The sequence below is a fragment of the Amphiura filiformis genome, chromosome 17 (assembly GCF_039555335.1).
Source record: "Amphiura filiformis chromosome 17, Afil_fr2py, whole genome shotgun sequence".
In the NCBI taxonomy this organism is placed as follows: domain Eukaryota; kingdom Metazoa; phylum Echinodermata; class Ophiuroidea; order Amphilepidida; family Amphiuridae; genus Amphiura; species Amphiura filiformis.
Window position 1 is genome coordinate 60853261 of NC_092644.1, and position 24514 is coordinate 60877774.

The following is a 24514-nucleotide window of genomic DNA, read 5'->3' on the forward strand; positions in this document are numbered from 1 at the left end:
TAGAAAGTACTATAATCTGTCTCATGTCTCGCCTCAAGTTGAGAGCAATGCCTTGATGGATTTCACAGTTCAGATTTGAATCACGGCGCTAACCTAATCCCGCAGGATGGACGTATAGAACAGTGATTTGACTATACACTGACATAAAATTCTGATATGAATCTAGAACTGCAAAATCCAGCACAAAGTTACTCTCATCTTGATGCGAGTAATGTATCATCAGAGTAAATATGATAGAATTAAAATTATTATTCCTATGGAGAAAATCATTTTTGTGCGTGAATAAAGGTAGGCATCTATATAACACCTCTGGAACATTAATCAAAGATTTTGTTTTGACACTTAATCCGCTGCCACTACTGGGATTTATCTAGTGGGCATAGCCAAAATGGGGGATGCTATGATATTTTAGCTTTTTGACAATTTTTGTCAAATTTTGCTCCCTTAAGATGAGAGTTGCCTTGTCTCTATTTTCCTCCCGTCTGAATAAAATCCTGGCAATGCCACTGAACATATCACATGAGGTTTTTGTTGATTTTGTAATCGCTGACAGTTAATAGAACCAGAACTTTATCATCTCATCAGTTACTGGCATTGGGTAATAACGTAGTGAGTTATAAAGTGACATATTCTAGCAAGAATACTTGAACTGAATCTTTGTCAGAAACATAAGAGTTTATTGTGATTTAAGCCTATTCCAACCTGGTTCATGAGCCTTTCTGCTATACTTTTCAAATATTCATCTGTACATGAAAAGTGGTGCAACCCTACGGTGCCTAGCATACCTGACTACGTCATCACATAAACACCACCCATTCTATCACTTATCGCAGATGTCATTTCCAGAAAAGTATTACTCCCAGTTCAGTGGCGGATTTAAGCTGTCAGCAAGTCAGCAGTTGTTGACAATGCCTCCTTGCTATTTTGGACTACGGGCCCCCTTGCCTCAATCCCATCAGCTTTAAGGGGCCTCCACCCCTGAACCCTGCTGGGGTGTTTCCCCTGGACCCCACCAGGGGCCCCTAAGGCTGACCACTAGACCCCACCCCTATATGACTTCGTACCACAGCATGGTGTGCCTGACATGGTGTGCCTGACATGTTACCCCTGACAACTCAAAGAAAAAGAAATATTCCTTGTTCTCAGCACTGTTTGAATATGCACACATTTGGGAAACACCTTGATTTGGGTATAGAAAAGTGTGTGAAATAAACCCCATGTATGTCAACTTCTGCTTGAAATAGTACGAAACGGAAAATTATTTTTGTGCGCTGCGCACACAGATGCCTCACTATAATTAGGCTGAACTAATGCTTACTGGGCAATTTTTTTCCTTTGCACCCACCACACCCCACCAAAAAGTCCAGGCATGCCACTAAATTGAACTCCTTACTATTGGGCCCTTGGCTATTTTGCTGACAGGGTCCTTTTCATTAAATCCACCACTGTCCCAGTTATTGTCACAACTTCACAGTTATAGTTGAGTACTTTCACAGTATTTTCATCATTAACAGTTACAATGATCTGCTTTCTTTAAGTAACAGGTTAAACAAAAACAGTTACTGGCAAGTTTTCAGATGCCTCCTTTTTTGGATTGAATTACGATCATCTTTTACTGTAAATCACCTGTGATTTTGACACAGCATGCAGCAAAGAAAATTAGTATGATGGTGAAGTGTTCATTGAGCCATAATGTACAATCTGTTTAAATTAATTTGGATAATTTTTGTAATGTCCCAACTTACACCTAATCGGAATCAGCCAAATTTGTTGTGCATGTACATGTAGGAAAACAAAAATTTTAAATAATTATCTGAATTAGGATAATAATGCAATGTAGCTCCACATGATAAAAACAGCCAAGGTAGTGGGATTTCTTTCACTTTACCTCATTATTTTGGGTAAAATGGACAGAAAATGTTCCTTAAATTAAAATTTATATAAATATGGCTGCTGACACCCGCTGTATTTTATTATTCATGATTCAACATGATAAAGTGATGACATTGCAATTGGTGTAATCTCTTGACAAGAAATCTAGAGAGTAGAGCCTGGATTCAGTGGAATGATTCCCGACTGATTCTGAATATTTTCCTTACCTATTAGCAGTGTTTACTCAGAGGCTGTATGTCTCAAATTTGGCCCAGTGAAAATTATATTTGGCCCACAACAATTTGCAATGCTGTATTACAATTAGTCAATTTGAGGAATTACTGAGACAAAATTGAGTCAATTTTGGGGAGAAATGCTTCATTTGGCGCACTCAATTTCCAGAGAGAGTAAACACTGCCTATTAGTATATTACATGTATGCCCATTCGTCTGAGCTTGTTTACCTATTTATAAAAGCCAGGTTATTAAAAAATTGCTCCTGCTTGAGGAATGTTTGATATTTCACCTGAAAATACCTTCTAAGGAAGTCTGCGTCAGGGCTCTCCCAATATACCCTCCACCAGTAGTTGTACATAAGAAGTTAACCAATCCCGTTTGCCTCTGTTTTTCAGTCACAAGTAGCCATGGCAACTAAACACACCATGGTCCTTGATACAGATGTTGGTGTGGATGATGCAGTTGCACTCTTGATGGCGCTTTCTCAACCGAGGGTAGATCTAATCGGTGTTACATGCGTCCATGGAAACACATCGCTAGACAATGTTATGGTGAATACTTTGAGGGTGTTGAAAGTTGGCAATCGCTTAGAGGTGAGTTATAATTTATTATTCATGATTCAACAAATGTAAATAGATTATCTGACTTGCTGTATTGTTTGACTGGAATGTGAACTCACTCCAATGTGGTTCCTGGGTTTGTCCTTCGGAAGTCAATTTTGTTGAAATTTCTTCCCACAATACAATATGTGTATTGCATAACAAAGGAGATGAATTAACCTTCGAGCTGTATTTACTGTCATGCAATATGCCTATCACTTTGTGAGAAGGAATTTTGGTAGAGGCTTAGGGTAGGGAAACCCAGGATCAATATTTAACAGTATGCAGGATGACTGATAGATGATAGGAAGCAAGTACTGAACTGAACATCACTTCTCTCCATCAAAAACATCAAGTGGCTGCAGCAATAGTCCTCTACAAAATGCACACCAGTTTGTGCCCACCAAAACACTGCTACCAAAGCCATTTGTAGTCAGAAGAACTTATCCATGCCAGTACTGAACTGAACATCACTTCTCTCCATCAAAAACATCAAGTGGCTGCAGCAACAGTCCTCTACAAAATGCACACCAGTTTGTGCCCACCAAAACACTGCTACCAAAGCCATTTGTAGTCAGAAGAACTTATCCATGCCTTGCCATGCTCTCACAGTACCATAGAACCAAATCTACTGGCAGGACTTTCATCCACACCGCAGTTCAGGTTTGGAATAGCCTACCAGATGGAGTAGTCGGAGACGTATCTTTCAACAGCACACCATCCTTTAAAAGCAGAGTGCATGCATAAGCATCTTATTTCATGTGTCTGATGATTTACTGTACCCCTTCACTCTTGTTGTTCCTAAGCTGCTGTGAACCACTGCCCCATAAGTCCCTGAGAAAAAAGTCAAATTTTCAGGGTAAAAACCAGGTAAAATTGTCCAAAAAGGTTCAAATTATGTTCAAATGTTCAAAATAGCACAAATGAGTAAATTCTTAGGGGGCAGGGAGGTGAAGTCCACTTTTTGCATCCAAGTGATTTTTGGGTGAGAAAAGGTCCACATTTTGGAAATTCTGCACCCCCCTCAAAAATCCTGCATACAGGCTTTGCTATACCTGAACAAACAGAGTACCGTATTCATTCTATTAACTGCCCATGCCCCTATAAGCACCCACCAAGTGAGAAAACTGTGATATAAGCGCCCACTCAACATGACTTTGTTAAGCGCCCTATAGCGGTTACTGGAACAAATACAGTAATCTAAATCTTGGTGAAATGAATTATGAAAGCTCATATCATACCAACATTTTTTTTTATCATTTTATAATCTTTTCAGATCCCAGTGTTCAAAGGTGCTTCCTCTCCTCTCATTGGTCAAGATGCTACTGGTGACAGTCACTATCACCATGGCAATGACGGAATGGGTGGAGTCCCTGATCCAGACCCACCCAGTAGAGACCTCATCCAATCAGAGCATGCTGTCAACGCCCTCATACGCTTGGCTAATGAGCACCCAGGAGAAATCAGTTTAGTTGCGATAGGTCCATTAACAAATCTAGCATTGGCTACAAAGATGGATCCAGAATTCAGCAAGAATCTTAAAGAATTGGTCATCATGGGAGGGAATGTTGAAGGTATGTGATTTGTTAACTTTATAAAGCAAAATGATTATAATCCATTTAAAATCAGCATGTGACTTTTAGTTATCTCATCTAGTGAGTTCATAATTATTTCAAATAATTTACCCACAACTTCATTGGCTGGCTAGTCTAAAGAGGCAGTGTGCAAAAGTTGGGATAGGAAGTAGTCTCTACCCTGCATGTGCATAACACTCAAACTCTTCTAGCTATGGCGCAAAGGGTATTAGGTATTAGGTATATAGCACACATTGGTGAAGTTATCTTGGATAGATAGCACACTTTGGTGAAGTTATAGCACATAATGATGAAGTCATCTTAGGTAGATACCGTAAACGTTCGCCTAATGGCGCTATGGGCTCCCTTGACATAACTGGAATTCTAGACAAAACTAAAAGTGCTCTCCCAAAAAAATCCCACCAGCAAATAAAGACACATATCCTTAATTCTTGTTGGGATTTTTAGAGGAGGGAGTTCTCTATAGGTACAAGGCAAAGAAGCCCAGGTGCACCATTAGGCGAACATTTACGGTAGCACATTATGGTGAAGTTATCTTAGGTAGATAGCACTTATTGGTGAAGTTATCTTAGGTAGATAACACATAATGGTGAAGTTATCTTGGGTAGATAACACATAATGGTGAAGTTATCTTGGGTAGATAGTACATAAATGTGAAGTTATCTTAGGTAGATAGCACACATCGGTGAAGTTATCTTAGGTAGATAGCACATTCATCATGCACTTATTGCCATGATATTTTCTCCGCGACCTTTAGAGCCATTAACGGGTTTAATCAATAGTAAACCAAGTATGTGCTGCGCTAACCTGCTCTAACAGACCAAACCCCAATGCATATTGATTAGCAATTGACAGCATTACCCAATCAGCGATCAGAACTGGTCGCTAGGGTTGGCTAATCAGTGTAGCATGGGTTGGATATGTTTACATATCAACGCTTGCGTGCACACAGCTTAGACGTTAATTTTAATGAGAGATTTTTTTAGAGTACAGGATTATTACAAATAAATGGGAAAAAAAGCAGAAAACCTGCAGGTTATTACAGAAACCTTGTTAAATCGGCAATAGATATAAGAAAGCAGCGGAAAAGAGAACAAACCTGGAGCGACGGGGAAATATTTAATGTCAAGGTAAGTTTTTATATCGCAAAAATTAAGTTTAAGAATCTTGTATCAATATTCCGTTAGTAGCAATGGTTCCAGTATCGAGTGCATTACTGAAAAAGTTTCTTTATATCAGCTAAAATTATTGAGGCATGGACTCTTCTAAAGAAAGTACGAAATAGGGGTGAGCGAAAATCGGTACGAAATCATCGACGGCATTGCTTGCCGCAATTTTTGAAACTATTTAAGGGCTGGGGTATGAACGTTTGGGCAGTATTTATTTTGGGACATTAGAGCACATCAGACATATCGAATTGCATTCTGAATACGAAGAATGTCATTCTAATATCAAATAATTTTGATTTTTTGAAATTCGCAATTTAATACACATTTTATGGCAAATCATTAAAAATTGATATTTTTGATATTTAACAGTACTTGAAGTAAACTTTATAAATCTGATGAGTTATACTTAAAGTGTATGTAGGTGGGATGAAAAGCCGACGATCAATTGAAAATTTGGACCTTTCGTATTGAAGATATGGATTGTTTTTCCCAAAACACCAAAAAAATTAGGTCTTTTGGGAAAAAATCCATATCTTCAATATGAAAGGTCAAAATTTTCAATTGACCGTCGGCTTTTCCTCCCTGCTACATACACTTTAAGAATATATCATTAGATTTATATAATTTACTTGAGGACTGTTATATATCAAAAATTTGAAAAATATCAAATTTTTATAATTTGTCATAAAATTTGTATTATATTGTGATTTTCAAAAAATGAAAATTATTTGATATCAGAAAGACATGCTTCGTATTCAGAATGCAATTCGATAGGTCTGAGGTGCTCTCATGTCCCACAAAAAATACTGTCGAAACGCAATAAACGCTCATTTTAGATCCCTTAAGTAACTTAAAAAAGAAGATAATGTATCACATTTTGATAAATATGCTTGCACGTAATATTTATTAAGAACTATGCTGATTATGTTTTTATCTGTTCTCAGCCTAAGGTTTTTACGTTAACTTTATTTTGACTAGCCAATTGTGTTTTTAATGTTTATTATTTTGGACAGAATCTTTGTTCTTTCAAAATGGTAGCCTTGGAAGAGCATTTTTTTAAAAATGATTATAAAGAGCAGTTTTTTAATGCCCTGTAGAAACACCTTGACTTGTGCTCAGAAAACTCGGAAACGTTATTCTTATTTTATGAAAAGCATATATGCGTGAACATCGAGATGAAGTCATGCATCTCCATGCACCAAAACTTCAAATAATGCTCGAAATGCAAGAAGTTACGCAATATATATTAATAAATTATTAAACTCGGGTTGTTTAGGGTCCAGACTTCAACAACTTGTTTAAAAACTATTTAAATAAAATCTGTTTTATTGAACAAGTTATTTAAGCATGGAACCTAAAGAACCAAAGATGTTTAAATATCTTTGCAATGTAGTTTCATTCAATGCTAATAAAATCCAAATGTAAAATTATCTTAAAAATAAGTTGTCTATAATATTTCAAATATGAGTTCAAATATATTTCTTATTGTTGTATAATACTGTGCTGAAAATTTGTCATGTTTTAGTAATAAAAGTAAAGAAATATAGAACAGATTATTTTGTATTTATTTAATTGCATGCCTGCATTTAAAATGTTAAACACGCTAAACTGAAACCCAGGCTAAAAAGAAAAATACCTTATTCATGTTATTCAGTCGATATAACACCTTACACCCCTGCTGTGATAATGGAAAGTCCCTGACAACACAGCCCTTGTACCGATCAATAATGATGCTATTGAGCGTCCCCGGGCGGACCCTTGCTGACTTGAGTTAAAGCAACTTGTTTTGTTTTTTGGTGTCATTTACTCATCAAGGCGGGCCACCATTATTATAATGAGTATGCTAATGAATCAAAGATTGACATGTAGCGAAAAGACAATACTTGATTGACATAGAGTACTAAAATCATGTCTGAAATAGTTTCGTGACGGCCCTCCTCCATATACAGCAACATGCCAGTGGTTTGGTAAGGCAAAATGGTGATTGGATTTGCGTGGAGTTTGGAAGAGATGATGAGACATCATGTCTGGGAATAAAAATTCCTGCCACCTTTATTGAAGATCATATCGGGTTGAAAATTCACACACTGGGTAAAAACATAATATTCATGCTATAAATAAAGTACTAAAATCATAGGTCTTATACTTTTGTCATACGAACGCTAACTATATGATGTTCCATGCGTAAGACACAGCGCTTCCAGTCGGGGTCAATTGTCTATTGTGAGTGCGCTGTGTTGTGTGTATACGGAAACTGGACAATAAGTTCACTATGTATGGTGAGGTTATCTTAGGTAGATAGCTCACATTGGAGAAGTTATCTTAGGTAGATAGCACACTCCACAGTGAAGTTATCTTAGGTAAATAGCACATATTACTGAAGTTATCTGTGGCAATAGATAGTGTTCAGATGCAGTGGAAACTTGTTAACACAAAATCGGTTAACACAAAATTCCTGAAAATACAAAATGTTTTTTAAGTACCAAGCTATATTTTGTATATTAAAATAACCTGAAATGCAAAATCCTGTTTAATACAAACTAAAACCTGAGGCCCTGGCAAGTTTGTTAATGAGGTTCCACTGTATTAGCTGTATATGAGTGTAATGGTTCAAATTAAATTACAAGGTGAAACATGGTTCTCTCATGAGTCGGTACTATGAGTGGAATATACACATATCACCGAGTGATTATATTTCGACTTATACATGAATACACATTGGAAATGTGAAAAGTTTTGTTCTCATTTGCCGACAATCAACAACACATCCACTCATTTTAGGTAGATAGCACATATTGGTGCAGTTACCTTTGGTAGCTAAATAGCACACATAAGTGCAATTAGTGTGATATAAATAGCTCACTTTGGTGAAGATATCTTTGTTAGATAGCTCACATCAGTTAAGATATTGTTATAGCTAGTGGCTTCAACACAATCTTTGTTCTCTGATTTCGAAATCATGGATAGGGACATATTCATGAAGGCAACTGGCCTTCAGCTCTGTAAAATTGTCCTTGACCCTTTTCCTTTTACATTGCAGCATATTACTGAACCTTGCTTTTGTTTCATTTTTTTGTTTTGTTTTCAGGAAGAGGTAATAAGTGGCCGGGGGCTGAATATAATTTCCGAATGGATCCTGAGGCTGCCCAAATAGTTCTACATGAATACCAGTGTAATATCATGATAATGCCATTGGAATCATGTCGTAACAATGCGCTAACATGGGTAAGGAGATATAAGCATAGAATTAGGGATGAAATCAAACCTCCACCGGCAATTGACCGCCGGTTCCGTCCAGTTGCTATTGATCTAAACTATGAGAACCGGGCAGAACCGGCGGTCAACTGCTGGTTGAGTTTTGATTTCATCCCTTAACTATGATGTAAGAGAAGTAATTTATATATAATACTATGAATATTCATATGTTGGTGAGAGTGCTTGCCCGTTGAGAAATGGACTCCGGCAACATGGAAGAATTAACATTCCTGCTGGTGAACACATCAGAGTCTTGCGACTGTGACCACCATGACTGTGACTCACATGACCAGCATGGAATAATTAACCACTGGTTCCAAATGCTTATGGATGGAAACTGCAGGCTACCAGAGCTCCGCCAGTAAGAATTAATTGTGCTATGTAACTTTTCTGCTACTATATGTTAATAAAATTTAATGTATTTACTTTTGCTCCAGGAATTTCATGACAAATGGCTGTCAACAGACACAGTTAAAGGCCGCTTCCTCCATGACATCCTCAAACATGCCACACATCATTCTAGAGTCATACGGAAAAAACCTCTCTCCATTATATGCGACGCTTCAGCCATGGCAGTCGCTGTTGACCGCAGCATGATAACGGATATGATTAAAGCGCATGTGACCATTGAGCTTAATGGACAGAATACAAGGGGTCAAATGGTACAGGTCAACACTGGGTGGCGTGATGTACTACCCGGTGAAGGCCGAGAGGTTGATATCGTGTTGAAGTATGATAAAGATGTTATGATGAATATGCTTATGAAAACTGTAGAATGAATATCATATGGTTGTGTAGACTGAGTGAGGGAAAAGCAATATTTAATTTTATATTAATTGAAATCTTAAAGGAAGTCTCCGGCAATCACAACATTATGCCTTATATGTAAGAAAAATAATTATCAAGCACGAATCACATGGTTTTATTTAAAACAAACTCATAGTAACCATAAAACGAATAAAAACGTCTGTCTCTCAACACGCGATATTCAAAATTCCCGGGCACCGAAATGGTCGAGTGCAATGACGTCCCAGTAATACAATGAAGGCGGACGACAATTGAGCACAAATAACCATTACGTCATTGCACTTAGACAATTTCGGCGCGGGAATTTTGAATATCGCGTGTTGAGAGCTGACTGTTTTTATTTGTTTTTATGGTCAATATGAGTTTGTTTTAAATAAAACCATGTAATTCGTGCTTGATAATTATTTTTCTAACATATAAGGCATAATGTTATCATTGCCGGAGACCCCCTTTAATAATCTTTTATGATTAATAAGGTTTCCCATCACTAATAATATGATGATATAAATCTTTAAAATCTTTTATGATTATTAAAATAAGATTTCCCCTCACTCAGTCCACACAGCCACCCCCACCCCCCTCCCGCTATTCATTTACATTATCGGAACATAGGTAAGAAGCCAATTGTTTGATTTGTTAAATAGTTTGTGAATGAATAGTAGGTACCAATCATTCTTATACGGCGTTTATATTCACAGCATCAGGGGTAGGATACGGATAGCATTACTCTAGTCAATAAATTGGGGCTAGTATCCATCCAAATTACATGACTTAAATTTTGATGGCCAGTTCAATTGCATTTCATCAGGGGTCAGTTGTCATGGTGGAGGCAAATATACAAAACTTCCAGGTGGGCATAATTTTGGCCCAGTTTCACTGGGACAATTGCCAACATAGCCCAAAATCAAGGTGAAATTTGGTGTTTACCAGGACAATTTGCAATTTTACACCACCACAAGCCGAAGTGTTTACCAAGCTAAAGAGAAGATCCACAGGGCAATTCTGGTCAGTTTTTGCCTGAGATATGGAGCTGGCCATTTGCTCTGATAGGTTTCTGGGCCAATTTAAGGGCTGGAGTATGAACGTTTGGACAGTATTTATTGTGGGACATCAGAGCACATCAGACATATCGAATTGCATTCTGAATAATGAAGAATGTCATTCTGATATCAAATAATTTTGATTTTTGAAATTGCAATTTAATACACATTTTATGGCAAATCATTAAAATTGATATTTTTGATATTTAACAGTACTTGAAGTAAACTTTATAAATCTGATGATTTATACTTAAAGTGTATGTAGGTGGGATGAAAAAGCCGACGATCAATTGAAAATTTTGACCTTTCGTATTGAAGATATGGATTTTTTTCCCAAAACACCAAAAAAAATTAGGTCTTTTTGGGAAAAAATCCATATCTTCAATATGAAAGGTCAAAATTTTCAATTGACCGTCGGCTTTTCCTCCCTGCTACATACACTTTAAGAATATATCATTAGATTTATATAATTTACTTCGAGGACTGTTATATATCAAAATTTGAAAAATATCAAATTTTTATAATTTGTCATAAAATTTGTATTATATTGTGATTTTCAAAAATGAAAATTATTTGATATCAGAAAGACATGCTTTGTATTCAGAATGCAATTCGATAGGTCCGAGGTGCTCTCATGTCCCACAAAAAATACTGTCGAAACGCAATAAACGCTCATTTTAGATCCCTTAATAAATCATGATATTTTTACCTGTGTAGAAAATATTAGTATTATCAAAGAAGTGATGATAGAATTTAAAACTATTTCATGTATTTCAACAGAGACTAACATTTTTTTATCTCTTCCATGCCTGGACACAGTCTCGGTCCCAGCCTGTTTGTGCTCTTTCATCACTAAACAAACCATCTGGCGACAACCTTTAAGTAGTTCCTTTCTGATTGGCCCATGCCGAACATCAAATTTTTCTGTGTTTCATCAGCTGTCTATCAACAGTTGTTGATTGACAGCATTATGGTGGTATAAATTCACTCGTGTACGCGAATATGTGCTGTGGTTTCTCTGGCAAGAAATAAAAGGTGATATCAGAAGATTGGCTCCTCCATGGCTAGCTAGCCCTATCATTCTGTTGTACAATTTACCGCTTGCGGTTTCAGTTTAGCTACAAATCTGGGTCAGAGTATGACCTCCACACGAGTCACATCCAAATTGCACACTCACGTGGTTCTTAGCCAATTGAAAACATTTTTATATGGAAATTCATAAACCAATCAGTGATTGTTATTTTGAGGTTGTCGCCAGATGGTTTGTTTCATGATGAAGGAGCACAAACGGGCTGGGACGGAGACTACAATCCAGGAAAACAATAGTTGGCACACTTGCACTAAACAATTGAAATGCGTGCTCTATCAAAATTGGAGAGGCAAGTGAAACATACATGCAGTATATGTGAAGTACAGACTACCCCTATATCTCACCCTTCCCCACTCCCCATCTTTCAATGTTGGAGGGTCTCACGGGCCTGTTGACAACATGGCTTGGTCCAACATTGAATTGGGGGAGTGGGGGAAGAGATATACCAAAAGACAGGCAAAGTGTGCCAACCTTTTTTTCATGGATTGTAGCCTGAACACAGGGCAAAAATAGATGGAGCTCTATTTATTTTTTCACTCTAACTAGCATTTGAATAAAATTGTATATAACATGAAAGAAATAATCATTTTGTTTCTGTTTCTCACAATACTATTTCATTGTATGTATAGTTGCATTCAGATCCGCTTGAGATACTTACTCAATATTTGCATCAAATTTGTTGTAATTCAAATAGGAAAAGAAGCATAACTTCTCTACTGGGCATTTGGAAACCTCATTGTGTCTTTTGTCCTCAATTTGTTGTCATTTGTGTTATTAAAAAATTGCCATGACAACAGAAAATGGGTCCAAAAACCAACTCACACTTTTACCCACGGGACATTAAGCTACGAGGGTCGGTCAGTATGTGATGCTATATGTGGATTGTTTTCATGGCATTTCTCAATGATTACATAAACACTGTACCTTTGGCTTTCAAACAACACATGTAAAAATTATATCACACACATAATTACGTAACATCATTAGCATAAAGTCAATAGACTATGGACACTGCTAAATCACGCAAAAAGGCGGGCCTTTTAAATAACAGCAAAGACACGTGTTTAAAATGTCCGAGAACAGTAAAAGTACAAAGTAAATATGGCTAGTTTTAGGCAGAAATAAACACTAGTTCCTCCGTTTGCTTTTGGTAAAATATGAGCCTTGCCATTAAACTTGGAAGGAAATGGGACGTCTGGGAACTTCAACAACTTCAGGGCTTGAATGGAAGCAACATTATTCTGCAAAAATGGTGAAAATGAAAAAGCAGTTATTACAAATGACATTGATTATCTCCAAAATGAAACAGATTAAAATATTATGACTGGTCATGTGTGAGAGCTGGTACTCAGTACGATGATAACTGGTGCAAATCAAACAACAATCTGCTCATGCGTAGGTGGGATGACCGATAAAACATGCTGGAAATGCACAAAAATTGTAAAATTCCATGTAAATAGGGCCTAAAATATTAAAAAATGCTATGAAAATTTTAATTTTAATATTCATATGAATTTTTATGAATGATCTCAACCTCAAATGAACAGAAAAGTTTTAAAAATAAATTTCTCATTCAAACGATGGCCTCTCTCTTAGTAGCACTACTTTTTGTATAAATGTAAAAATAGCAGAATAACAGTTATATTGTAATCACAGTTTCAAATATTTTATAGGGAGACTCCCGTTTTAATGTTTGGGGATTAGTCAACCGAACTGGCAAGAAAACTTATATTTCCACGTTTGCTATTGTTGGCAATATGAAAATGTTTATAGAAAGAAAAGCCTTGTTTTTGTCAATAATAAAACATATTTGACCACACATTTTAAATAAACTAAAACCTTTACCGCCCAACAAACATGGTTTAATGAACTGGAAGTTTGTGTTCTATGACTGTTCCAAAAGGCAGCATTCTCCATACTTTAATTCCCGAGAAAATATAAAATATACAACAATACTCATTTCAGCCTCTTATTTCCCTTAACAAAAATGACTCAATTTCAGTAGGTGACTCTAAACCAGGGCTCCGCAAATAGCGGCGCTCGCGCCACATGTGGCGCGCCGTGGCTTCCCGAGTGGCGCGCGGCGCCGTTTAGATTTTTTTTTAAAATAAATAAACAATGCGATTCCCATGTTATCCTTGTAAAGACAGGCTAAAATAGTATACAAAATGTTGCACCAAATGGCGTCATTTGCACATCAAATTAAAAAAAATCAATAGCTTACTCCTCCCCACGAATTTGCAGCCATTGAGTGGCGCTTTGCAGTGTTTTTTATTTCATGTGGCGCTTCAACAAATCTATTTGAGGAAGCCTGCTCTAAACCATTGATTTTATGCAAATGCTGTTACGTAATCATGTGTGTGATATAATTTTTACATGTGTTGTTTGAAAGACAAAGGTACAGTGTTTATGTAATCATGAGAAATGCCATGAAAACAATCCACATATAGCATCACAAGTCAACTCTTATTACATACTGACCGACCCTCGTAGCTCAATGTCCCGTGGGTAAAAGTGTGAGTTGGTTTTTGGACCCATTTTCTGTTGTCATGGCAATTTTTTAATAACACAAATTGAGGACAAAAGACACAATGAGGTTTCCAAAATGCCCAGTAGAGAAGGTATGCGTCACAAGTCAACTCTTACTACATACTGACCCACCTCACACTTTGACCAAGCTGTGTATATATATACCAGGGGCTACCCAGCCAACAAACATGACAAACACAAAAATGTTTGTAAAACGCTATAAAACGTGAGTGTAAACACATTTTGGTGTTGGGCTAATTTCAGAGCCCACAGAAGTGTCAGCAAAACAGTACTTATCGAACTTTACCTACTTCCTATGCCTACATTTGCTGGTTTTGCCCCCCTGCACATTGTCTAGTCTGTATTTTACTTGTTTCGCCACATCAAGTTGGTGTACCTTGCTTGTTTTCTTTCCTACATTATATACTTACAAGCTCTTACACGTGCCCCATGACCAGCGATATACTTGCTGGCATGAATTATTTCAAACCGAAACAAAATGACAAGCTGGATGAGAGAAGATCTTCTTACTAGATGAAGGAACCGAAAATCTAGTGAGGATATGATATCATGGGGGGTACTTAGATTCTGGCTGGGTACCCATGCTTGATCTGGAAAAAAGCGAGACTAACACGAGTCTTGAGTATCAAATCCAAAAAATGACTCTCTGGGAGTGTCATATTCCAAAAGTCTCTTCTAGTCCCGCTAGGGAGTCTCCTCTTCTAGTCTCCAAAGGGGTGTTGATTTTGATTTTTAAAAAACCAACAACACAAAATGTAACTTTTTGGCTTTCAAATGTCACTTCTGATACAATGTGTGTACTTGGTCTTATCAGGGGAAACTCCGGGCGAAAACTAGTCCCATTAGGGGTATGTTTTTATAGAAATCTAGTCCCGCTACCCGCTTGGGGCATATTTTTAATAAAACTAGTCCCAGTAATGGTTACCTCCAGGAACCCAGGATCTATCATGGGTACCCAGAAAGTCCTTGAGACCCCCCTCCCGGATTATCATCATTCAGACGTTCTCTCATGAAGCAAAATAAGAGTAAAAGTGACATGCAGTTACTGTAATCAAACGAGGTGTGCAGCTGATGCACAGCTTGTCATGCATGGGCACCGAAATTAAATATGCTGGGAGAATTATCGTCACAACACTAGTATTGCTTCACTGAGTGATTCACGATGGAGCTCCGGAGCAAGGAAGATTTACATCATTTGATGGTGTAGGCTATACAATAATTCGAAATGGAGCTCTGGCGTAAGGGAAGTTTACATTATTGTAAGCTAGTATAGGCCTATCCAGTGGTTCTAGAAGGAGCTCCGGCGCAAGGAAACTTTACATTAGTGTAAACAGTAATTCGAGATGGGAGCTCCAGGTCAAGGAAAGTTTACTGTACGTACAGTCATTCAAGATGGAGCTCCGGAGCAAGTAAAGTTTGCATTAGTGTAAGGAAAGTTTACATTAGTGTACACAGTGATTCAAGATGGAGCTCCGGAACCAGGGAAGTATATATTAGTGTACACAGTGATTCAAGATGGAGCTCCGGGGCAAGGAAAGTTTACATTAGTGTACACTGTGATTCAAGATGTAGCTCCGGGACAAGGAAAGTTTACATTAGTGTACACAGTGATTCAAGATGGAGCTCCGGCACAAGGGAAGTTTACATTAGTGTACACAGTGATTCAAGATGGGGCACAAGAGTAAGGGAAGTTTACATTAGTGTGCACAGTAGTTCAAGATGGAGCTCCAACCAGGAAAGTTTATATTTGTGTACGCAGTGATTCAAGATGGAGCCCCAGAGTAAGGGAAGTTTACATTAGTGTACACAGTGATTCAAGATGGAGCTCCGGGGCAAGGAAAGTTTACATTAGTATACATTGTGATTCAAGATGGAGCTCCGGAGCAAGGGAAGTTTACATTATAGTGTAAACGTGATTTAAAATGGGGCTCAAGAGTAAGGAAAGTTTACATTAGTGTACACAGTGATTCAAGATGGAGCTCCGGAACCAGGGAAGTTTATATTAGTGTACACAGTGATTCAAGATGGAGCTCCGGGGCAAGGAAAATTTACATTAGTGTACACTGTGATTCAAGATGTAGCTCCGGGACAAGGAAAGTTTACATTAGTGTACACAGTGATTCAAGATGGAGCTCCAGAGTTAGGAAAGTTTACATTAGTGTACACAGTGATTCAAGATGGAGCTCCGGCACAAGGGAAGTTTACATTAGTGTACACAGTGATTCAAGATGGGGCACAAGAGTAAGGGAAGTTTACATTAGTGTACACAGTAGTTCAAGATGGAGCTCCAACCAGGAAAGTTTATATTTGTGCACGCAGTGATTCAAGATGGAGCTCCGGAATCAGGGAAGTTTATATTAGTGTACACAGTGATTCAAGATGGAGCTCCAGAGTTAGGGAAGTTTACATTAGTGTACAAAGTGATTCAAGATGGAGCTCCGGGACAAGGAAAGTTTACATTAGTGTACACTGTGATGCAAGATGGAGCTCCGGAGTAAGGAAAGTTTACATTAGTGTACACAGTGATTCAAGATGGAGCTCTGGAATAAGGAAAGTTTACATTGTACTGTACGCAGAGGTTCAAGATGGGGCTCCAGAGTTCCGGGACAAGGAAAGTTTACATTAGTGTACACTGTGATTCAAGATGGAGCTCCAGAACCAGGGAAGTTTACATTTAGTGTACACAGTGATTCAAGATGGAGCTCCGGGGCAAGGAAAGTTTACATTAGTGTACACAGTGATTCAAGATGGAGCTCCAGAGCAAGGGAAGTTTACATTAGTATACACTGTGATTCAAGATGGAGCTCCGGGGCAAGGGAAGTTTACATTAGTGTACACAGTGATTCAAGATGGAGCTCCGGCGCAAGGGAAGTTTACATTAGTGTACACAGTGATTCAAGATGGAGCTCCGGAGCAAGGAAAGTTTACATTAAGTGTACACAGTGATTCAAGATGGGGCTCCGGGGCAAGGAAAGTTTACATTAGTGTACACTGTGATGCAAGATGGAGCTCCGGAGTAAGGAAAGTTTACATTAGTGTACGCAGTGATTCAAGATGGAGCTGTGGAATAAGGAAAGTTTACATTGTACTGTACACAGTGATTCAAGATGTAGCTCCAGAGCAAGGAAAGTTTACATTAGTGTACACTGTGATTCAAGATGGAGCTCCGGGACAAGGAAAGTTTACATTAGTGTACACTGTGATTCAAGATGGAGCTCCGGGACAAGGAAAGTTTACATTAGTGTACACAGTGATTCAAGATGGAGCTCCGGGGCAAGGGAAGTTTATACATTAGTGTAGACAGTGAGTCAAGATAGAGCTTTAGAGTAGGGGAAGTTTACATTAGTATACACTGTGATTCAAGATGGAGCTCCGGGGCAAGGAAAGTTTACATTAGTGTACACAGTGATTCAAGATGGAGCTCCGGGACAAGGAAAGTTTACATTAGTGTACACTGTGATTCAAGATGGAGCTCCGGGACAAGGAAAGTTTACATTAGTGTACACAGTGATTCAAGATGGAGCTCCGGGGCAAGGGAAGTTTATACATTAGTGTAGACAGTGAGTCAAGATAGAGCTTTAGAGTAGGGGAAGTTTACATTAGTATACACTGTGATTCAAGATGGAGCTCCGGGGCAAGGAAAGTTTACATTAGTGTACACAGTGATTCAAGATGGAGCTCCGGGGCAAGGAAAGTTTACATTAGTGTACACTGTGATTCAAGATTGAGCTCCGGGGCAAGGAAAGTTTACACTAGTGTACACAGTGATTCAAAATGGAGCTCCGGCACAAGGGACGTTTACATTAGTGTACACTGTCATCCAAGAAGGAGCTCCGGGACAAGGAAAGTTTACATTAGTGTACACAGTGATTCAAGATGGAGCTCAAGAGTAAGGGACGTTTACATTAGTATACACTGTGATTCAAGATGGAGCTCCGGGGCAAGGAAAGTTTACATTAGTGTACACTGTGATTCAAGATGGAGCTCCGGCACAAGGGAAGTTTACATTAGTGTACACTGTCATCCAAGAAGGAGCTCCGGGACGCTTAATTTCTTTCTGCAACCATAATGGGCCGCAATATATCACTAACCGCATAGTCAGAGGCAAGGTTCATTATTGTCAGGGTTAGGGTCTTAGGGTTAGGGTCTTTGGGTTAGGGTTAGGGGTTAGCGGTTAGGGTTAGGGTTAGTATTTAGGGTTTAGGGTTTAGGGTAAGGGTTAGGGTTAGGATTATATTCGTATTTATTAGTACTAATATATTAGTAATAGTATATTGTGTGTATGCAGTTTATTCCGTAATCAATAAGTATCATAAACAAACACCTTTCTGGCACAACGAATCATAGCACAGTCGTGTAGGCATTAGACTATGGATACATAGGTTGTGGGTTCGACCCCAGATAAACCGTTATAGAATTTTAATTCTATCGATTTCTTTTTATTTTATTAAGTAAGAGGAAATAATAATGGTAATAAACTCGTGTTATATCTAGCCTCATAGGCCTATAATTACATGTATGTACTATGTGTTATCGCATTGCGGCCCATTATGGTTGCAGAAAGAAATAACGCCTCCGGGACAAGGAAAGTTTACATTAGTGTACACAGTGATTCAAGATGGAGCTCCAGAGCAAGGAAAGTTTACATTAGTGTACAGAGTGATTCAAGATGGAGCTCCAGAGTAAGGGAAATTTACATTAGTATACACTGTGATTCAAGATGGAGCTCCGGCACAAGGGAAGTTTACGTTAGTGTACACAGTGATTCAAGATGGGGCACAAGAGTAAGGGAAGTTTACATTAGTGTACACAGTAGTTCAAGATGGAGCTCCGGAACCAGGAAAGTTTATATTTGTGTACGCAGTGATTCAAGATGTAGCTCCAGAGTAAGGGAAGTTTACATTAGTGTACACAGTGATTCAAGATGGAGCTCCGGGGCAAGGAAAGTTTACATTAGTGTACACAGTGATTCAAGATGGAGCTCAAGAGTAAGGGAAGTTTACATTAGTATACACTGTGATTCAAGATGGAGCTCCTTAGTGCACAGAACCAGGGAAGTTTACATTAGTGTACACAGTGATTCAAGATGGAGCTCCAGAGCAAGGGAAGTTTACATTAGTGTATACAGTGATTCAAGATGGAGCTCCGGGACAAGGAAAGTTTACATTAGTGTACACTGTGATTCAAGATGGAGCTCCGGGGCAAGGGAAGTTTACATTAGTGTACACTGTGATTCAAGGTGGAGCTCCAGAGTAAGGGACGTTTACATTAGTGTACACAGTAATTCAAGATGGAGCTCCGGCACAAGGGACGTTTACATTAGTGTACACTGTCATCCAAGAAGGAGCTCCGGGACAAGGAAAGTTTACATTAGTGTACACAGTGATTCAAGATGGAGCTCAAGAGTAAGGGACGTTTACATTAGTATACACTGTGATTCAAGATGGAGCTCCGGGGCAAGGAAAGTTTACATTAGTGTACACTGTGATTCAAGATGGAGCTCCGGCACAAGGGAAGTTTACATTAGTGTACACTGTCATCCAAGAAGGAGCTCCGGGACGCTTAATTTCTTTCTGCAACCATAATGGGCCGCAATATATCACTAACCGCATAGTCAGAGGCAAGGTTCATTATTGTCAGGGTTAGGGTCTTAGGGTTAGGGTCTTTGGGTTAGGGTTAGGGGTTAGCGGTTAGGGTTAGGATTTAGGGTTTAGGGTTAGGGTTTAGGGTAAGGGTTAGGGTTAGGGTTAGGATTATATTCGTATTTATTAGTACTAATATATTAGTAATAGTATTGTGGCGGGACCGGAGACTGGTAGGGCTACTGGTTTAGTTTTATCACCACCACGGGTTCGTTGGTGTGGCAGAACACACCGTGTGGACTTTGACACAAACCTTATAGAGATAACAACACGTTTCACACATGTATTTTTTTTTTTCTATTTCAATTGGTAGCTTTATTTACTCCCTTTTCTTCCTCACAACAAACTCTTCACAATCAATAATATCGCAATATAATACTAGACTGTGTGCCTACAGAATACCCCCGAGAATGCCAATAAATAACGATCAATAATCACAACGGAATGGAGAAAAGAATACCGAAACCTCTGTGGAAAGAAAGCACAGAGAAAAATATAAATAGTACCTTGTAAAAATGACAAAACATGATCAATTTTAAATAAACATGACTAACTGAGACTTCTGTACCAGCTGCACAACAATACATGGCAATTTTGCAGGCCTATACTAATTCAATATCGATTTGAGTTTATTGTGACAAACACAAACTCCGCTCGCTTGCACAGATTTGATATTGTTCACATCCAGGGATCATTATTCTTTCAAATTAACCACATAGGTTAAAAAAATCAACACACACAGATCCCATCGCTTATATCAACCCATGATATATACTCGTCATCATCAATTAATAATCACACAGTTCTCTACAATCATTTAATATTATCAAGCTCAGGCCTGCACACAGCTAGATCACCTGACAAGTTTTCTTCCAATATATACTCTCATCATTTAATCACACAGTTTTTTCTATTACGATTATTATCAAGTTCAGGCCCATCACACAGATCACCTGACAAGTTTTCTTCCAATATTGTTACGTAACGCATCACACAGCGAAAATCGTTACTAATCACACAGCTCTTATCATTATTAACACTGACCATGGAAGAAGAGCATTGCCACTTTAAAAAAAAATAGAAGTCTCAGTATCATGTTTTAAGCATGTACATGTAATCAAGAAAAGCACAAAAACACATAATAACATACACTTACCAATACCAATCAACCATAATAAATAAACACAAATCCTAGATACTAGGCGGCAAGTACTGAGTGTTTGGAATAAACACACTAATCTTTGGCAGGAATGAATACTGAGGCAGTTTGTTGTAATATAAAAGTATAAAAGATATGTCCAGAATACAAAAAAAATAGTTTCTATAAAAGGCATAATGTGGCATGTGAAAGCACACGTTTCTGAGCTGCAAGAATATCTGCTTGGTCAACAAGATCAATAAGTTTTTGTCATAAACCAAACAATTTATGATGTCAAAAGATCCTATCCAAACTTGACCAAGATTTCACTTTGGTTCAAATAATTTAACAAAAAATAATACTGCTTTTGTTTATCAAATGGAATGCCTCATGTCAGAATACAGAAAAATATCAAATATGGAAATAAATATAAACTATGTACTATTAACAATTCTGACAGACCTTGCAAAACCTGAGTTTAAAATGTCCCTGAATACAAATGCAAAGCCTCTAAGTGTGTTTAATTTGTGGATCACAAAAGTTGTATAAACACACAAGTGTTTTAGACATTTAAATATGATAAAACATTATTTACAAAAAATATCTTAGCATGAGCGGAGTTCCCAATTATCCCAAAAAATACTAACGAAGAAACAAACCAAATGAAAGACAACCCAATTTGACACGATCACCTCCCTATTAATTTAACAGCAAAAGTCATTCATTCCCTCCCGTGCATAACCAATGCTAAATATCCCGAATAAATTTATAATTGAACTCCATTCATACTAAGATACTAGACCTGAAGAATAAAATCTCATTAACCACTTCGAATTATAAAACACCAGAGCATGGTACATGTAAGTTTCAACTGACTAAGGCACAATATTTTAAAGTCTAAACATGAGATGAAATCAACTAAGTAAAATCACAAAGGCCGAAAAGTATTCTAGTTAACAAATATTTCATTTCATCATCAAAAAAATCCACAAGTTGTTTTTCTAAAAACACACTTACATGTAGATAAACAGAACTTCAGCTGTGCAAACAATATGCAAATTAGGCTGAAGAACAAAGGAATTGACATGCATGACTCATGGCTTATGTCAACACACACAGATCTGTTGCGTCACAGCAAAACTTTCATCACACAGCAAAATACAAGAAAAGTATAACTTAAACACGCTTGATTTCAGCCAAATTAATTCGTATACGTGCTGGAATTGCACCAAACTTCTCTGAAACTATCATATTTTGGCATGGTAGCCATCAATTTTAATGACAAAAAATGAAAAAGAAGCAATTTTGGAAGTTTTAAATCATCATCTCAATGGCAATGAAATTGTGCACTAAGACCATACACTGAAACTACTGCACTCATGCTTTTGGGCAAAAGTTTTATAACATGGCCTAATTTTGGAGATCTATAATATTATAATACAAAATTTAAAAGACTTACCAGTATTGTCCAAGGCACAACACAAAATATAAAATCTTCTAGCACACAGCTGCAAGTTCAACACACAGTTTTAAGTTATCCACAAAGTTCTTCACACAGTTAAAAAAAATCTTAATTATTTCTTCTCACACAGAGTCACACAGTATCAATGATAACTTTCTGCCCACACAGAGCTCACACAGAATGACTTCTTGGACTGTGCACTGGGTTTTTAACATGGCCTAATTTGCATAATTGGGGGCAGTATAATTGGGGTGTTTCTAGTAATTGGGGGCAGTGTTTTTTTTTTTTAATTTTAGGCATTAACGAGATACCCTTCAATATCCCATTACACAGCCCCCCTCCCAGAGTGTGACGTCCTCGGCACACACACATCGTCACAACTGGGAGGCCAGACTAATGGGTATTGAAAAGTACCTTATTCTCCAGGTCTAGATTACCTTAAAACTACTCATACAAAAAAACATATTTATGTAAGTGAAACATATAAAACACAGTTCTATTCTTTCCGGGTGATGGTCCACTCTGTAACGTTCTTTATCTTCTCGAAATCCAATACCTTCTGACGACGCATCCCGGGTTCATGAGTAGACTAGTACGACCAATATTAAACTCACCACTAGAGAACACATCTTGATTTTCAATGACCAATTTCACCACTTCACTAATCTCGTTTTCATTTAAGTTTTTACTTAGTACACCGCTCGACCATATCACACAGATATTCTAGCAAGTCACTTTTTATATCATTCGCATGTTCTTCTGCTGCATGCATAACTTGAACATCATTATCATGTACATAATACATTCTGGCCAACACCGTACCTGCATGCTTTAATAACATACTCATTTGTCACTCATAGGTGCTACATATATACTGGAATTTGCAATCTACAACTTCCCACCTGTATATTCATATTAGCCACGCCATCAATTTGTACCTTTGTACCATCAGCCTGCTTTAATACAACATTCTTTAACATTAATTTTGGCCGTCTACTTTCCGGAATACACAAGTACTGTTCGGATTTCAAAATCACTCGTGAGGCACCTCTGTCCAAACAAAACATTATTTTCTCACCCTGCACATTAGCCGAGACCCACAATTCATTGATTTCAGAATACTCCTCACTCTCATCTTTTGTATCAAAATACTCAGACCCAATTAATCTGACAAACTCGTCGCTCTCACCCTCTACATTATTCACACTCTCCGATTCTCTATTTACTGTGTCAGTGGTGCCTGATACTGATTGATTGGCTGTCTCTGGCCCTCTCTCATTGTCTGGGGCCTCCCTTGGACCAGTGGTTTAGCCTCCCTCGTTTCCCGACTTGGGACAGTTTCGTGAACGGTGCCCCTCTTCATGGCATACGAAACACAATGGTGGATATCCACATTCTCTCCATCCATGACCGGGGCTATTACAATTCATACATAGCATCTTAGGTCTACTGTCTTTTCCTGATTTATAAGGACAATTCGGTCTCACATGCCCAGGTTCACCACACTGATAACACAACACTTGCCCAGTCTGAGGTTTTCTATTTTCATTTCCACCTCCTGATCTGAAAGGACAATTTGGTCTCACATGCCCAGGTTCGCCACAGTGATAGCATGTCACTGACCCAGTCTGAGGTACTCTATTTTCATTTACATGAAACTGTGAGGGCCTAACATAAGAGCCTGTAGGCCTACTTGCTACAGCTGGAGTTTCATACGCATTTCGGGCTGACTCAATCAGCGTGCGCACCTTAATACCACTAAGCACTTTTTGTACAATTCTTTCTTCCAACTCCTCACATTCAGTTTCACACAGCTTTTCGTCTACATGTTCTACCCCAGATTTCCGTACAAACGACACATGTTTTTCACGTCTTCTCACAGGCGCATGTTCAATTTCTTCATCCCTCTTATGATATGACTCTAAAAACTCTGCTTTATCAATAGCCTGTTTTAGGCTAGCAAACTCCGCACCAAACACAACATCTCTGATATCTTTATTATGTAAGGCTAACGTAAAGCTATTCAAGCTCATTTCTTCTCTCGTTGCCTTGCTATTTG

The 24514-nt window shown here is 38.1% G+C and overlaps 1 protein-coding gene across 1 annotated transcript in view; it reads left to right on the top strand.

Moving 5' to 3' along the window:
- LOC140138104 (inosine-uridine preferring nucleoside hydrolase-like) overlaps positions 1–9568 on the top strand; it is a 34658-nt gene extending 25090 nt beyond the window's left edge. The window contains exons 2-5 of the mRNA XM_072159997.1: positions 2504–2701; positions 3984–4281; positions 8560–8696; positions 9164–9568. Of these exons, the coding sequence (XP_072016098.1) occupies positions 2504–2701; positions 3984–4281; positions 8560–8696; positions 9164–9505 (975 nt within the window). The 3' untranslated portion in view covers positions 9506–9568. The remainder of the gene's footprint in view (positions 1–2503; positions 2702–3983; positions 4282–8559; positions 8697–9163) is intronic.
- Positions 9569–24514: the final 14946 nt, after the last annotated feature.